At 37.0% G+C, this 17,245-nt stretch overlaps 1 protein-coding gene across 1 annotated transcript in view; it reads left to right on the top strand.

The window, feature by feature from the left end:
* LOC114249709 (lachesin) overlaps window positions 1-17,245 on the top strand; it is a 103,930-nt gene that overhangs the window by 77,746 nt on the left and 8,939 nt on the right. Inside the window, exon 2 of the mRNA XM_028183368.2 lies at window positions 195-298. Within this exon, the coding sequence (XP_028039169.2) occupies window positions 195-298 (104 nt within the window). The remainder of the gene's footprint in view (window positions 1-194; window positions 299-17,245) is intronic.

Here is a 17,245-nt window from a genome sequence, read left to right as displayed (position 1 = left end):
ATGTGTGTTTTAATGTTTCCGAAGCGAAGCGAGGGCGGGTCGCTAGTCTAATATAAATTTTCGAATCTTTCAGATTTCATTGACTGCTTGCTCTAATTTCTATTGATGTACGTAGTGTAGTCCCAGTTGTTGGTCATGAGTAAGAGAGGAGGGCGGTTTGATTGTGAACGTAACCATTGTTTTGTTTGTTACAGTGGTGGAGGAGCCCGAGTTTACGGATGTCATTCAGAACGTAACGGTGCCGGCCGGTCGGAGCGTGAGACTAGCTTGCTCTGTCAAGAATCTCGGCTCGTATAAGGTAAGGCCTATTTGTATTGTAAAAAAAAGTTGTATTTCTGACTAGCTTGCTCTGTTAAGAATTTCGGCTCGTATACGGTAAGGCCTATTTGTATTGTAAAAAAAATGTTGTATTTCTTTCAAAGAATTTTTTTTTTTTCGTTTAAAACCTTTCAAGATACTTAATAATTTTAAAAATAAATAATAATAATAAGTAATATAAAAAATATTAAAAAAATTATAATAATTTAATTATAATTTAAAAGAATTAAAAACATGAATCGGTATTCTCAGTTGTTTTGCATATTTCGTTGCAATCATATTTTGTACAAGATGTATGTATATCTTTATTTGTAAAAATGGTGATACCAAGAATGACAACAAGTGATAATAAAATCGAAATTAATTCACGAGTTGCATTATATTATTCCAATCTATCTTTAATATCCCACAAAATAATATGAAGATACTTTTAATAGAGTACGATACCATAATACATGCGGAGCGCTGTGAGGAAACATAAAATAAGGAACGCTTTGTCATTTCATTTAGAACGTGCCGTAATAAAGTACCCACTTAGGGATGGAAATGTGTATTATTCTTAACACATTTTGTTTACTTCAATATAACATTAGTGTTCATAAATTAAGATTTATATTAGACGATGTTTTTTTTTGATAAGTGGCTTAAAAACGCCATCTGCTGAAATAGCTTTAGTGTTATTGTGTCTTTAAAGCAGTTAGTTTCTCTCAATTAAGAAAAATAGTATTATTATTTGCCAATAGATGTCGGGAAGAGTATATTATTGAAAACACGAATAAAACAACATTTTCTGAAAATAAATCGTATCTAGATCGATTTATCGCTCCCGAAATCCCCTGTATACTAAATTTTATGAAAATTGTTGGAGCCGTTTCCGAGATTCAGATTATATATATACAAGAATTGCTCGTGTAAAGGTATAAGATAAGATTTAAGTAGGTAAATGTAATCGGTGCAGTTTAGTTAGTGTAAGTAACGTGAGCGTATGGCAGGCGACGACAGCTGGCGTGACCGGACGGCCGATAAGCCGCAAGGTGACGTCGATGCCGGGTAACTGCCGAGACCGCACGCCCCACACCCGGGGGGACTGGTTCATTTAGTACCCACAACCCCCCGTGCACCCGCTTCTAGTCAGAAACGGACATTAGTTTTCGCTAATCTCGCCGAAATGTACTCTCGATAAACACTCAAAATTATCGTAACGGTCTAGGCAATAAAGTTGCGATTGATTAAAAATGATAATTTATATAAAAGTATTACTTAAAACAGTTTTACTATAAATATTCTAATTACATTATTATTCTTAAAGGGCGCAGCTTTGATTATATACACTATATAATCAAAGCGGCGCAGTAAAAAAATAAAAAAATATTATATTTCATATGTCGAAGATTATATACTCCTAAACGTAATGTGTAAAAATAGTATATTTCGATGCATGCACTTAATAAGAAAATCATAGTATGCAGTGTTCTATAATGTAAATGTATTTGATAATAGTAAAACCTCGACACGCTCCGCAGAGCCTACCGCTAATTGTATGCAATACATTGGTTTCTTTAAACTACTCACGCTCTAGCTTTCTTAAGTAATTATGAGATAACCTTGGAGTAACAAGAATAGCTGTACTAAGTTTCACCACAATCTGAGGAATAGCTGCACGGGATGCATAAATGACAAATATATAAACACTGAGCTTTATTTATATATACTAGTAAAACCCGATCACACCTCGACGTGACTGTTGTATTGGAGTGTTGTAGGTGAAATAAAAGAGAACTATTCAAGTCGAGAATTCATGTAATACTGTTATAATTTAGTGTGTGCAGTTACAAATATAAGGTTAGGTGAGCTGCACACTACACCTACCCCCTTTTTTTTAAAAAATGATATTATTATATGATTCCATTTTTTTTTTTTTTTTTACTTAAACTAAATTACACAAAATGTTATTAAATTTCATACTTTACTAACAAAAATCCAATAAAACAATATTTTAAGTTACAAACTTCTTTGTATTATTTTTATGAATTATGTATGCTTTATTATTCTTTAAGATTTTAACATTTGGTGAGACATCTTCTATGACTTCGTATGGTCCTAAATAAATCTTATCTAACTTATCTCCTACTTGATTTTTAATTAATACTAAATCTCCTTTCTTATATTTTATTGAATTAATAGTTTTGTCAAAATTTATTTTTCTTAATTTTTTATTAAATAACAAATTGTTTCTTGCTTCAGCTTGTGCTCTTTGAAGTCTGTACTTTAGTTCTAAAGGGTAAGAATCAGGATTATATAAGGGATCAACATATGAATTTTGTTCTATGTTAGACGGTAGATTACAATGTTTACCAAATACTAATTCAAATGGCGTGTATTTTGTCTCAGAGTGAACTGTAGTGTTAAATGAAAAGCACCAGAATGGAAGCCAACTGCTCCAATCTGTTTTATTATTATCACACTGAATCCTAAGATAAGCACCTAGAACCTTATGAGTGTTTTCCAAACCTCCAAGAGTCTCATGATGATAAGCTGTTGAATGCAGTTTTTTTATATGCAATAAATTGCAAATTTCAGTAAATACTGATGACATAAACTCTGTTCCCTGGTCTGTTATTATTTCTGTAGGGATACCATACCTCAGAATAAAATTATTTACAAATGATCGCGCTACTGAAACTGTATCCTTATTTTCTAAAGGATAAGCTTCAACATATTTAGTCAGATCACATTGTAACGTCAGAATATACTTATAATTAAAATTATCTACATCTAATGACCCCATTAAATCTAAACTAACTCTCTCAAAAGCAGTGGATGCCGTGGATGTGATAACCATTGGCTCCTTTGTATGTCTATTGGAATGCTTTTGAATCTGACAACTTTAACATTTCTTTACGTATTCTGATACGTCATTGGTCATTCCTGGCCAATAATAATACTTCCTAATATTATTTAACATTCTGTTTACCCCCGCGTGGCCACTCGTGGGTAACAGGTGGAAGTCATTTAGGATCACAGTCCTTGTGTCTTTGTCAGTAATACTTGTCACATCTTTAATGACAAGTAACTTGGGAAAATCTTTCAAATGGCTTATTTCCTTTACAAAATTGTTTACAATTCGTTCATAGCGCTTACTTTTAATTATTACGAGCTCGTTTATTTTGATTTGCTTGCAAAAACGTTATAATTCTCTCATTAACACACTTACGGTAGACAACGATTGAGAAATTATAAAAATTGCTGATTTTTCAGGCACGAATTTGCAATTACCATTATCACTAGTAAAATGTTTGAATTTTTCTATCTGTTTTAATATATTTTTATTACAAAATAGAATCAATTCAACGCCGTGAATTGGTCGTTTGAGGATTTCCACTACTTTAGGTTGATCAGGCCTTGGAGTAGAGGATACCTCCGTAGTCATGTTATTATTGTCACAGTCAATTCGTAACCTACGAGCCTGTGCTCTTGTCATGAACGATACTACATGCTGTTGCATTTCCTTTAAACTATTGGATGTAATAGGTATCCGGCTCAATGCATCTGCAGCTGCGTTGTGCCGTCCTGGGACATAGCTGATTTCAAAATCGTACTCCTCAAGATATAATCTAAACTTAGTTAAACGGCTTGAAGGATCGGTCATATTAAATAAGTAAATCAATGGCTTATGGTCAGTTTTTATATAAAACTTTTTACCGTATAAATAAGGTCTAAAATGTCGAACTGCCCAAACAATAGCGAGTAATTCTAACTCAATCACAGGGTACCGCATCTCAGCTGGTTTCAAGTTACGGCTGGCATACGCGACTACCTTGCCATTGCTATTAGACAGTACGGCGCCTAATCCAAGTTTTGATGCGTCAGTTTGTAGCGTAAAAGTATTTTTGTCACTAAAGTCTGGATAGTCAAGTACAATCATCATCGACAATTCATGTAATACTGTTATAATTTAGTGTGTGCAGTTACAAATATAAGGTTAGGTGAGCTGCACACTACACTGTCCTTAATTATTTATATAGTAATACGTGAAGCAAAAACTTTGTACCCCTTTTTACGAAACTTGCGCGGACGGAGGAGTATGAAATTTCTCACACTTATAAAGAATATAGAGAAAGAGTGCACAATGCTAATATTTTTTTAAAGAATGCATAAAAGATACTTTAAATCAATAAAGAAAACATTACACACAGTACCATGTATTTGACACAACATATACATAAAAATATACTCTTTGTTTACTGTCAATTGGGAAAATTTTGTTATTGTTTAAAGTCTATGATCGAATTGAATATAAATTAATATTTTTTGCTGCTAATAAGACTTATTATTTATTCGTAGATTTTTTGTCTTTAATATTATTGATCTATAGTGCAGTTTTGGCGAATACTGTGATTATAGTATCCAATTATAATAGTGTTTGACAATAGAACCATAATAATGTTTAAACTTATAATTTCTATTAATTACAATCGAATTTCGACTACTGCGGGGCCACTAGTTATATTAAAAACGTCGATTTCTGGAAACTCCTAACGCGCCCTGTATTACGAAGTTGTCATTTAACGTCTCGTCGACTTAAATAAAACATTTTAGCATCGATTTCCATTTGAGTGACTGTTTCCTCTTCATTTTATTTGACTACATCTGTCTGCGGCGAGAGCGCAATAAAAGCCAAGATAGTGTTCTTTTACTTGAGAAATAAAGGCTTAACTGGGGGAGCCATCACGGTTGCCCCGTATTGACAACAAGAAGCGGATTTTCTCGAAAGCCTCGCCTGTGCCATTAGTTTCCCGCATTGGTTAAAGAGATTTGCCTCTTCGGTCGTATGTTTTTTGGAATTATTGACATGCAAATATTACGATGAAACAGCAAAAATATAAGTTACGTTTTGGATTTCAGTAAAACGACTTTAAGGGGTAATTTCGAATAGTTTTCGTTGTCAGGCTCGACGGAAATGTTATTCGTCTTCTTTTTAATCCTTTTTAGTAAGTAGGCTATTACTGACAGTATCGTCGATTTGAATAGGTACTGTACTACCTACCATCTAATTTAAAAAAATATTGACACATTGATTTATAATTATACATTTAAATTATATTTTACATTTTTTCATTATGTAGTGAATAATTTTATTATTATAAATGAGGAATGTTGATTTTAATTTTCACGTAGCAACGGAGCAACGAATGGGCATATCGTTTGCCAATCTCAGCATAGCCTTTATTCTACAAAAACGATATGGTATTCATAATTTTCGGATAACATATTTTTAAATTGTATATTGGATAATTTAAATTAATAAAAGTGGTCTGTTACACAATACGCCTTCACGAATGAATACCATCACTCTCGTTATTCTGCTACGAAGCCATCATGTGATCCGTTTTAAAGGGTAGGACAATCATGATAAAGAACATTGAGATTTCGATCTTATCATTTAACACTAGGTGTGCTATGGACACTTCCATCTATATGAGACAAAAAAATACAAAAAACAAAATTTATTTTTAGTAGGTATCATCAACGAAAGACACTTAAACATATTAAAACTTTTAAAATCTCTGTGGTATTAATTTATGTGTATTCGAAAACGATTACTATGTAGTAATATCAATAATAATGCTGTTTATAAATTAATATTCACGATGTATTCAGAAGAGATTTTCTGTTTTATGCAAATATCGGGAAGTATGCGCACGTAGTCAGTTCATCGGCATGAAATGTCAGATAGTCGGCAGTAGCACGTATGTGGGTTTGCAATAACATGCCACAACGAGTCACAGCAATGTTACACTCGCGCCGTATGCGAGCTCCGGCTGTTCAAATTTGGCATATTTCTCGTGCCTTAATACCGTTTGCAGTAATAGCAAACTGAGTCAAGATGTGCACTGCACAGGGCACTTTTTTCAATAACCGAGCGCTCGTACCCTTCGGAATTTAATGATTCCATTCGTTCTTGGTATTGCACTAGTATCTATTAATTAAAATATTTCAAATGGAAGATTTTTTTTTTACTAATTATTAACTTACGAAAAATTATTACAGCTTCATAGCATTTCATATCTAAGGCTATCTAAGTTTATGTAACTGGCATCAAACCAAAAATAACTTATTGGTCGCAGATTTCGTGAGAAGTTTAAGAGTCCTTGGCGCAAATCCGCTGTTGAAGAGGCTTCTAAGTGGGCTTTTAGCAGGTATAAGCTAAGCCGTCTCGAAAAGATATATGTACCTACGACTACAGAAATGCATTACTGTGATACTGTCTCATACAAGATTTGAGTCGACTATTATCAAAGGCGGCAATCTGACTTTTGGACAATGATTGGTAAATCAGAAAAACGAATTATTGACTTTGTATTCCATTGGCAGTCACAAAATTCTTCGGAACGACATCTTAGATAAATAACAGGTTAACTATTAACCTTTATTTAATGCAGGTTTTGAACCGTATTCTTTGAAGGAGACGATTATATTCAAATAAATCTGTATTGACATATCAATAAATTTTTTTTGTCCAAATGTACAGATTGCCGCCTTTGATAATAGACGACTCATTTGTTAATTCAATATCTATTCACTTTGCCATACTATGAGATAGAACTTCTTTAAGCTTTTGGCTTATTTTGTCGACGATTAGTTAGAATGGTGGAGTCCAGCGATGAATTCATCCTAAATATATAAATGCAAAAGCTTGTGAGGATAGTGGCTATTTGTTACTCTATCACCCAAAAACGACTAGACGGATTTTGATGAAATTTCAGTATGTAAAAACTTATACATGAATTATTACTTAAGCTATAATTTAGTTTTTTTTTTATTGCTTAGATGTGTGGACGAGCTCACAGCCCACCTGGTGTTAAGTGGTTACTGGAGCCCATAGACATCTATAACGTAAATGCGCCACACATTTTGAGATATAGTTCTAACAGCCTGGCCACGGGACATTCGCCGATACGAATATTCGCGCGGTGCGAACGGCGAAGCGTCTAGCGACTAAAATAAGAGCATAGAAATGTACCTAAAAAGCCACGCGCACCGGCGACCGGCGAAGCGACCGGCGGAATGTACCGAGCGAATCGCGCGGGCGACTAACGATGCGGCGGGCAAGCAAAACAAATGCATGAATAAGGACGGCGCAAGCCACGGAGTCGAGCGGTAGTCGCGGCGAATAGTGCAGTGATTAAATGAGTTTAGTTGTTTTCGCCGCGAAAAATGAACGCCGAAATTTTTATATTTTATATTTTTTATTAATTTTTTTTTATATTTTTAAACTCGTCGTGGCCGAACGGATAAGACGTCCGGTGTTGAGCGATGCACCGGTAGTCGAATATCAGGCGGGTACCAATTTTTGTAATGAAATACGTACTCAACAAATTTTAATGTTCACGATTGATTTCCACGGTGAAGGAATAACATCGTGTAATAAAAATGAAACCCTCAAAATTATAATTTGCGTAATTACTGGGGGTAGGACCTCTTGTGAGTCCGCGCGGGTGGGTACCACCACCCTGCCTGTTTCTGCCGTGAAGTAGTAATGCGTTTCGGTTTGAAGGGTGGGGCAGCCATTGTAACTATACTTGAGACCTTAGAACTTATATCTCAAGGTGGGTGGCGCATTTACGTTGTGGATGTCTATGGGCTTCAGTAACCACTTAACACAAGGTGGACTGTGAGCTCATCCACCCATCTAAGCAATAAAAAAAATATATAGCTGAAATAGAATAGCTAGACCAGCTATTTGGAAGTCTAGCCACCCAAAGTATTTCTCGTACTTCTTGTAGAATTCTCCATCTATAGGTATACTCCGATTCTTATTCAAATCATGTACTTCACATCATCTTTTCCAAATAATAGGTCCTGAACCAAAAAACTATTAATTTGTAAGCAATATCGAGATAATTTCGATATAGACATTTCGCTGTCGGACTTCCTTACTAGTCGCGGCGGCGAACGTGAGTACCCGTGGCCTGCAAACGGTGCTGCGCGAATGGTCGCCTCGTCCACCGCTTCGCTGTTCGCACCGCCGATCCCCGTGGCCAGGCCGTAAGGTCTCAGTATTATCACAACGGCTACCCCACCCTTCATACGTACGTAGTACGGATCAATGTACGACATGTGGCACACGAGTATTTTAAAGAAATTGTTGTTCTTCATCCAATCATAGTGAAACATATAATGGTTTTATTAGTAGACTACAAAATGAAAATTAAATAAAAAAAATATATAGCTGAAATACTAGCTAGACCAGCTATTTGGAAGTCTAGCCACCCAAAGTATTTCTCGTACTTCTTGTGGAATTCTCCATCTATAGGTATACTCCGATTCTTATTCAAATCATGTACTTCACAATCTTTTCCAAATAATAGGTCCTGAACCAAAAAACTATTAATTTGTAAGCAATATCGAGATAATTTCGATATAAACATTTCGCTGTCGGACTTCCTTACTAGTCGCGGCGGCGAACGTGAGTACCCGTGGCCTGCAAACGGTGCTGCGCGAATGGTCGTCTCGTCCACCGCTTCGCTGTTCGCACCGCCGATCCCCGTGGCCAGGCCGTAAGGTCTCAGTATTATCACAACGGCTACCCCACCCTTCATACGTACGTAGTACGGATCAATGTACGACATGTGGCACACGAGTATTTTAAAGAAATTGTTGTTCTTCATCCAATCATAGTGAAACATATAATGGTTTTATTAGTAGAATACAAAATGAAAATTAAACGAACGTGGTAGTGTACGAAATATATTTAGAATTCATTAGAAAACATTATCCTTTTTTTATAATAACTCAAATCAAAGAGTTTTCAAAAATGGGTGAGATAGCATGTAAACCGAATTCATATAAAGTTGCTCATTGCGCTCATTTAGTTGACCATGTCGGAGATTAGATAATGACGTATTCACCTTAAAACACGAGGTTACGGTTTCAATTTTATTCTAATACTAGCGACCCGCCCTCGCTTCGCTTCGGAAACATTAAAACACATGAAACCAAAAAAATAAATAAAAAATAAATAAAAAAAAGTAGCCTATGTTCATCAGGGACAATATCGGCTTCTAATGGAAAAATAATTTTTCAAATCGGTCCAGTAGTTTCGGAGCCTATTCGAAACAAACAAACAAACAAATCTTTCCTCTTTATAATATTAGTATAGACGACTATTCTACGTTTCAAAATAGTAGGCATAATAGCTTCGCGGTATAAATAAACAGGGTGAATATTATAACGCAACACTGAAAAACATTGTACAAAATTCTTAAATAACTTCAAAGAAAGCAACGAGTGTAAATTATCTATCTTCAGAAACCTGAAAATATCATGGATATTCCTTAAACGTTCATAATTAAATCTGTCGTAATGTTGTTAAACACGTCTAGGAATCATCTCCTGCGGCGATAGGGTCCGTCGTTAAAGAGGTCGAGAGCGGCACGCGCCAGAATGGGCGAAGTTTCATACCGGTCTATTATAAATCAAACGACGCCTTCGAGGCATGTCCTGAGGGATGGGAACATCTCCCGCGGTGCCTCCGAACTTCAACTTTTCCTCCTTAATACCTCGACAATTAAGATAAAAAGAAGGGCCGAAATTAAAGGTGGTTAAAAGATAACGAGTTAATAGGTCGCTCTAACTTTACCTCTCAAGTAGAGTTAAGAAACTACGTAATTTTTTTCGTTAAAATCTTCCATAAATCATGTTTTGCCACCTATAGTCTATGATGAGGTTTTTTTAATAAGTTAGCACGGAAGGTTAGATACTCGATGTCGTATTTCAATTCACAATCTCTTCAAAGGATAGGGGGCGAACCTTTAAAATAAGCAAAGGGGCACTGACTCTAGCGCTCTAATTTCAAATCCCATGTTACTTTGATCGTATCCGGTTGATTGAAGTCGTCGTGGCCTAAAGGATAAGACGTCCGGTGCATTCGTGTTGAGCTATGCACCGGTGTTTGAATCCCAGGCGGGTACCAATTTTTCTAATGAAATACGTACGTAAGAAATGTTCACAATTGACTTCCACGGTGAAGGAATAACTTCGTGTAATAAAATCAAACTCGCAAAATTATGATTTGTGTAATTAGTGGTGGTAGAACCTCTTGTGAGTCCGCACGGGTAGGTACCATCACCCTGCCTATTTCTGCTGTGAGGCAGTAATGCGTTTCGGTTTGAAGGGTGGGGCAGCCGTTGTAACTATAACTATACCTTAGAACTCATATCTCAAGGTGGATGGCGACATTTACGTTATGGATGTCTATGGGCTCCGGTGGGCTGTGACCTCGTCCACCCGTTCATGCAATAAAAAATAAAAAAAATTAGGAATTTCATATAGAAATTCAAGGTTTTGTCCTTATCTTGCAGGTACCATTATGATTAGTTATCTGTCTATGACCTACGATGTCCAGTAGAACGTGTACGTTAGGCAAAAAAAAGCAAATTTGTAAATGGTTTATTTGTATATTTTTTCTTAGTTAATCAACATCAAAATTGAATGTATGTATGTATATATGATTATGTATGTATGTATATACTTTTTGTAACTTAATATAAATTTAATTGCACCTACCACTATCCACTCTGCACTACCTTTGGTTGACTGGTAGAGAATGCCTTAGGCATTAAGTCCGCCAGTGTAAAAAAAATCTAAATAAATGAGATACACCTCAATCACTATACTACTTGAAAAAACATATCGAAAGAACAATAATGAAAAAAAACATTTGTTTAGACAAGATTTCGTTCACCTATTCTTCACACAGACTATTCACAAAATCTTGGAATATAACGTTATTACCCCCAGTGATATATTATTATGATGTTCAAGTGAATTTCAACGAAGATGGCCACTATCTTCTGTAAATCCAGTGGATTTGCATATAATTTTATCATAAAATGATGCAATTTTCAACTAACAAGATGGACGATATCAAGGCTTAAATCTATTAGGATCCGCAGACGAACGAAATTAGTTGGCCGCTGAAGCTATTACGAATCATATTTGCATCTGCCACTTCCGACAACTCCGCTTAGCAATTAAGTTCAGGGAGTGTATTATATCTTTTACTTTTACTTTAGAAAAAAATGTTATATAACGTATATGCAAAAAAATAATGACTTAATTGAAGCTCCCAGACATAGATCATAGTGGTCATGCTTTCAGATTTACTGGGATAGGACATTTTTGTCCCTACCTATTCGCTGGTAGCCTAAGGGGCTATTTCAGCTACGCGAGGACGGGAGGCGTATTACCGCATATATTACCGTATAACCCGCTTATATAAGTACCACTACACCACCAAGAAGCAGTAATGCATTCCAGTTTGACAGCCATTATTATAATACAACTACCTGTACTTGCCCGCTGGGCATTTAAAATTAACATTATTATTTATTGTCATTATTATTAAGTGTGGCGCATTTACGTTGTGGATGTCTATGGGCTCCAGTAACCACTTAACACCAGGTGGGCTGTGAGCTCGTCCATCCATCTAAGCGAAAAAAAACACCCGTAAAAACCACTGTAGATTTATATATTAGTATAAATTGACACTTTAGACCTTATGTCTCAAAGTTGCAATTGTACTTAACTGGTATAAAATCCATACAAGTAAAAGTATCTTAGAAAGTTTTCCAGAATGAGATCTTGCGTTTAGTTTTATGAGAATTACATGGTTACATTAAAAAAAATATTTCTCTTGAGAATTTCAAAGTTACTAACGCAAGTTTGGAAGTGTTTGCAGTCTCGCTGGATACTTATTTCGCGATGCCCTCGAACCATGCTATGAGATTTGCGAACTTCGTCAAGTTCAACGCTCAACGCTTATCTGCGAACCGCTTATAAAATTTTAATTCCTATTCAATTTTATCTTAATTGTTCGAACTGCTGAAGAGAAGTTTGAAGAACAAGTTTTCATGTTATATTGGATTTGCGATAAAACGTTTTGTCTGAACGCAAAATCTTTACATTTAAATATGATTTAGATTTTAAAGATATTTTGTATGAAAGGTTGGAATCCGAACGCTGTTTCTATAGAATCAGAATCAAATAAATATATAAAAATATATAATTTAACATGATAGAGGATTTTGCAAGACAGTGGAATTTTGCTGACGCACGGAACTCGCGTTTCAAGCGACGAGAAGTCTGTCCCACCTTTGAGTCTGGATGGCATGACTGCTTTGAGTCAGAAACAGGTCGAATAGTGGGACCGTTTTTGCGTTTATTTGTATAGACAGCTGAAGGAGCTCATAGCTCACCTAGTGTTGAGTGGTTACAGAAGTCTATAGTAGACGATGTCCGTGCGAAAATACCGCCACCCACCAAGACATGAGGTCTGAGTCACAATTGAATAGTATTAGAACTGTCCCTGCCCATAAAGTGGATTTAATTACTGCTACTGAAATAAGCAAGGAGAGCGCAAGACTTTACCTTTTTTTTCAAGTCATTACGCAAATTACAATTTATGCTGGTTTTTTTGTACAGGACGTTACTACTTCATCGCGAAAGTTATTCGTGAACATGCAACAACTATCCATATATTTCATTAGAAAAATGGGTATTTGCCTGTACCATTTGAACATCGACATAATTACATAGCTAAGAGTACACCGAGCGTCCTTATCCTTGAACCACGACGACATAAAAGCTACATGCGCGAGATCACAAATAAATACACAATAAAGGCTTCATCGGTGAACACAAGCGAGTAATTATTGTCATGTTAATTCTTGCGGGAAAGACTCCCTAATACGTTTTATAATTACTTGTTGAAGTAGCTAATACGCAATGTTGATCGAAATGGCGTTGCGGAGACGAGTACACTGTGTTTCTTAATTAAATCTGTGCGGGGCCGAGAGGCGCACCGCGTGCGATTAGATTAGACGCCGGCCACAATTACCGAGATAAGATTTACATACACCGCGCCTGAAATCGACTTAACTCATTATGTACTCGATTTCTTCTTGAAAAACCTTAAAATACGTTCAACTTTACTTGAGTGGCTAAGTTCAGACTTTATTCTTTGGAAAAAGTTGTAGAGGATAGTGGTAATAAAATTTAAGGATTCTAAATATTATCCAAGATCGAAAAGTAAACGTTAGTTATTCCAAATTTTAATGCAAAAATAACTTCCGTTTTCGTCTATTAATAATAAGGAGTATTGTTTCACAAAGCTTCTTCACTGAAAGCTTTATTCAAGCAAGTAAAATACATGGATTAGTACTAGATTTTAATGGGAGTTTTTTTTTTATTGCTTAGATGGGTGGACGAGCTCACAGCCCACCTGGTGTCAAGTGGTTACTGGAGCCCATAGACATCCACAACGTAAATACGCCACCCACCTTGAGATATAAGTTCTAAGGTCTCAAGTATAGTTATATTCTTCGATATAGCGAAGGCGTTCGACAAAGTCTGGCACAACGGTTTGATATTCAAACTGTATAACATGGGAGTGCCAGACAGACTCGTGCTCATCATACGAGACTACTTGTCGAACCGTTCGTTCCGATATCGAGTCGAGGGAACGCGTTCCCGGCCCCGTCACGTCACAGCCGGAGTCCCGCAAGGCTCCGCCCTCTCCCCGTTACTATTCAGTTTGTATATCAACGATATACCCCGGTCTCCGGAGACCCATCTGGCGCTCTTCGCCGATGACACCGCCATCTACTACTCGTGTAGGAAGAAGGCGTTGCTTCATCGACGACTTCAGACCGCAGCTACCACCATGGGACAGTGGTTCCGGAAGTGGCGCATCGACATTAACCCCACGAAAAGCACAGCGGTGCTCTTCAAAAGGGGTCGCCCTCCGAACACCACGCTGAGCATCCCCCTCCCGACTAGGCACGTCAATACCCCCGCCCCCGCCGTTCGCCCGATCACGATGTTCGACCAGCCCATACCGTGGGCCCCGAAGGTCAAATATTTAGGCGTCACCCTCGACAGTAGGATGACATTCCGCCCCCACATCAAGACGGTACGCGATCGTGCCGCCTTCATTCTAGGACGTCTCTACCCGATGATATGTAGGCGAAGTAAAATGTCCCTTAGAAATAAGGTGACACTCTACAAAACTTGCATACGCCCCGTCATGACCTATGCAAGTGTAGTGTTCGCTCACGCGGCCCGCATACACTTGAAATCATTCCAAATTATTCAATCCCGTTTTTGCAGGATAGCCGTCGGAGCCCCGTGGTTCGTCAGGAACGTCGACCTCCATGACGACCTGGACTTAGAGTCCATCAGTAAGTATCTGCAGTCGGCGTCCATGCGCCACTTCGATAAAGCGGCACGACACGAAAACCCTCTCATCGTGGCCGCCGGTAACTACATTCCCGATCCTGCGGACAGAATGGAAAGCAGTCGACGTCGCCCAAAACACGTCATCTCGGATCCACCCGATCCACTAACGGTGCTTTTAGGTAATTCAAGCACCGGTCACCGTTCTCGTCGAACCCGTCGCTTGCGACGAAGGGCTCGACGAGTAAATTAACTCTCAGACACAGCCCACTGAGTTTCTCGCCGGATCTTCTCAGTGGGTCGCGTTTCCGATCCGGTGGTAGATTCTGCGAAGCACGACTCTTGCTAGGGTTCGTGTTAGCAACATCGTCAGGTTTGAGCCCCGTGAGCTCACCTACTAAAGTTAGGGTTACGCTGATATAGCCTCTCAAGGCTCTCAGCTTAGGTAGGAAAAAAAAAAAAAAAAAAAAAAAAAAAAGTATAGTTACAACGGCTGCCCTCACCCTTCAAACCGAAACGCATTACTGCTTCACGGCAGAAATAGGCAGGGTGGTGGTACCTACCCGCGCGGACTCACAAGAGGTCCTACCACCAGTAATTCCCTTGAAGTTGTCTTTACCTAGATGGGCAGAAAAACTCACAGTTCACATCTTAATAACTTGTTATTGGAGTCCGTAGATAATCACAATGTGAATACTCGAGACATGAAAGACAATTTTATTATAAACCGACTGTCCTTCAAACTGATAGGCATGATTAGGTCATGACAGAATTAGGCTCAATAGTGTTTGTTACCTATGAGCCCTGATATCCCTTATTATGATTTTAAATAAGTAATAAATTTCCAGGCGCACGTTTTTAAATATAACATACTTTTATGTTAAATGATAACTAAGAAATTTTGCTTAATATCAGAGCCTCAGGCTACGAAGACGAGTCAGGTCGTCGTCATTAGAGGGGTTACCGTCTCATTGCATAATAAAATGGCCCAAGTTTCCTCAAGTCCATTATAAATTAGACAGCGGAGAACCGCATCACTTAAGATAGGTAAGATGTGACCCGGCACGAATTTTACCCTTAAACTTCCCGTTATTGTAACCGTAATCTTGATAAAAATAACTCATGATTCAAACTTCAACTGTCATTATATATGATGATGTTTAAGCGCCTAATAAATTTGTATTTGTTTTGAATTGCAATTTCGTTCTAATTTTTTATTTCAGTTTTAATCGATTTCGTTGTGATGTCTATGGGATTCGGAAATCACTTAACTTACCAGGTGGGCTGTAAGTTTGCTCACTCAAACAATAAAAAATATCAAGATAAATTATAAGCATTCAAATCTAAATGCAAATCTAGAATAATAATATTTTATCCATCATAAACTAAAATTATGTTTCAAATTCCAATGTCATTAACAAACTGTTATCACAGGATCAGTTGATGCGAATGGTTTGTATTCTTGTTCCTATATTTGAAGAGATTTTCTTTTTAAATCAAAGTTAAAGCATGTCAACCTGTCCTTCAACGATGGCTAAAGTTTACGCGTCTGAAAGTTTCAGTATCGACGTCAGCGCTCCCTTATTAAGATTGTTATGATTTTATACAGCCTTTGATCTAATAAGAAACTTTGCTTGTTGTAAAAATCCGAATTAAATTTACTGTAAATAATAATAAATCGAATATTGATTAAAATATCAATTGATAAGAGAACGTTAGAACTCTATTAGGTAATAATTTAAGAGATAAGCTTTTTTTATGAAAGAAACATTTGCAATGAAACGCCGTTTTCTTTAATTTCCGTTACGTCACTTGTCCAATTGAGAAAACGATTGGAAATCATGGAGCTGCGTCGTCCTCCACACCCCCACATACCCTTATATTTTTAGATGTTTCGTAAAGGTATTGAAACAAAATTAACTTTTCGGAACCATTGCCTCTGAATAGATACGGGACGAGATATCTTTTGAAGAATTTTGATTACGTCTTCCAATGAAGTACCTTACGTTTCTTTATAAATTACGTGGTGAAAATTTTTCAGTTTTCAGCTGATTGAAGTAAATTGTTAAAGTTTTTTTTTAATTCTTAATGTATGTTCTGATATATATGTGACAGACTTGGTGGTGCAGTACTTGGCACCCCTGTGTGTTGTGCCGAGGGTTGTGGGTTCGGTTCCCGCATCGGGCAAACATTGTGTGATGAAAAGGTTTGTTTGCCTTTTGTCTGGGTGTTTATTGTCTATATATGTATGTATTTAAACGTATATAATTATGTTTGTCAGACTCTATTACCCATAACACAGGGAATCCTAAATTGGAGGCGGATGACCGTGCGTGATTTGTTTCCAATTATTATATAATAAGATACAGTTTCACCCATCAAATTATAATACACTAGCGACCCGCCCTCGCTTCGCTTCGGAAACATTAAAACACACAACCAAACCAAACACAAACCAAAAAAAAATAATAAAAAAAAATAAAAAAAAGTAGCCTATGTTCATCAGGGACAATGTCGGCTTCTAATGGAAAAATAATTTTTCAAATCGGTCCAGTAGTTTCGGAGCCTATTCGAAACAAACAAACAAATCTTTCCTCTTTATAATATTAGTATAGACTAGCGGCCCGCTCCGGCTCCTCTCGGGTTTTTAACAAAAATTTCATAACAACTGCAATAGTTAGACATATGC

The sequence above is a fragment of the Bombyx mandarina genome, chromosome 05 (genome assembly GCF_030267445.1).
Source record: "Bombyx mandarina strain Sakado chromosome 05, ASM3026744v2".
In the NCBI taxonomy this organism is placed as follows: Eukaryota; Metazoa; Arthropoda; class Insecta; order Lepidoptera; family Bombycidae; genus Bombyx; species Bombyx mandarina.
Note: the sequence above shows the minus strand (reverse complement) of the source record. Positions and strands in the feature narration are given on the sequence as shown.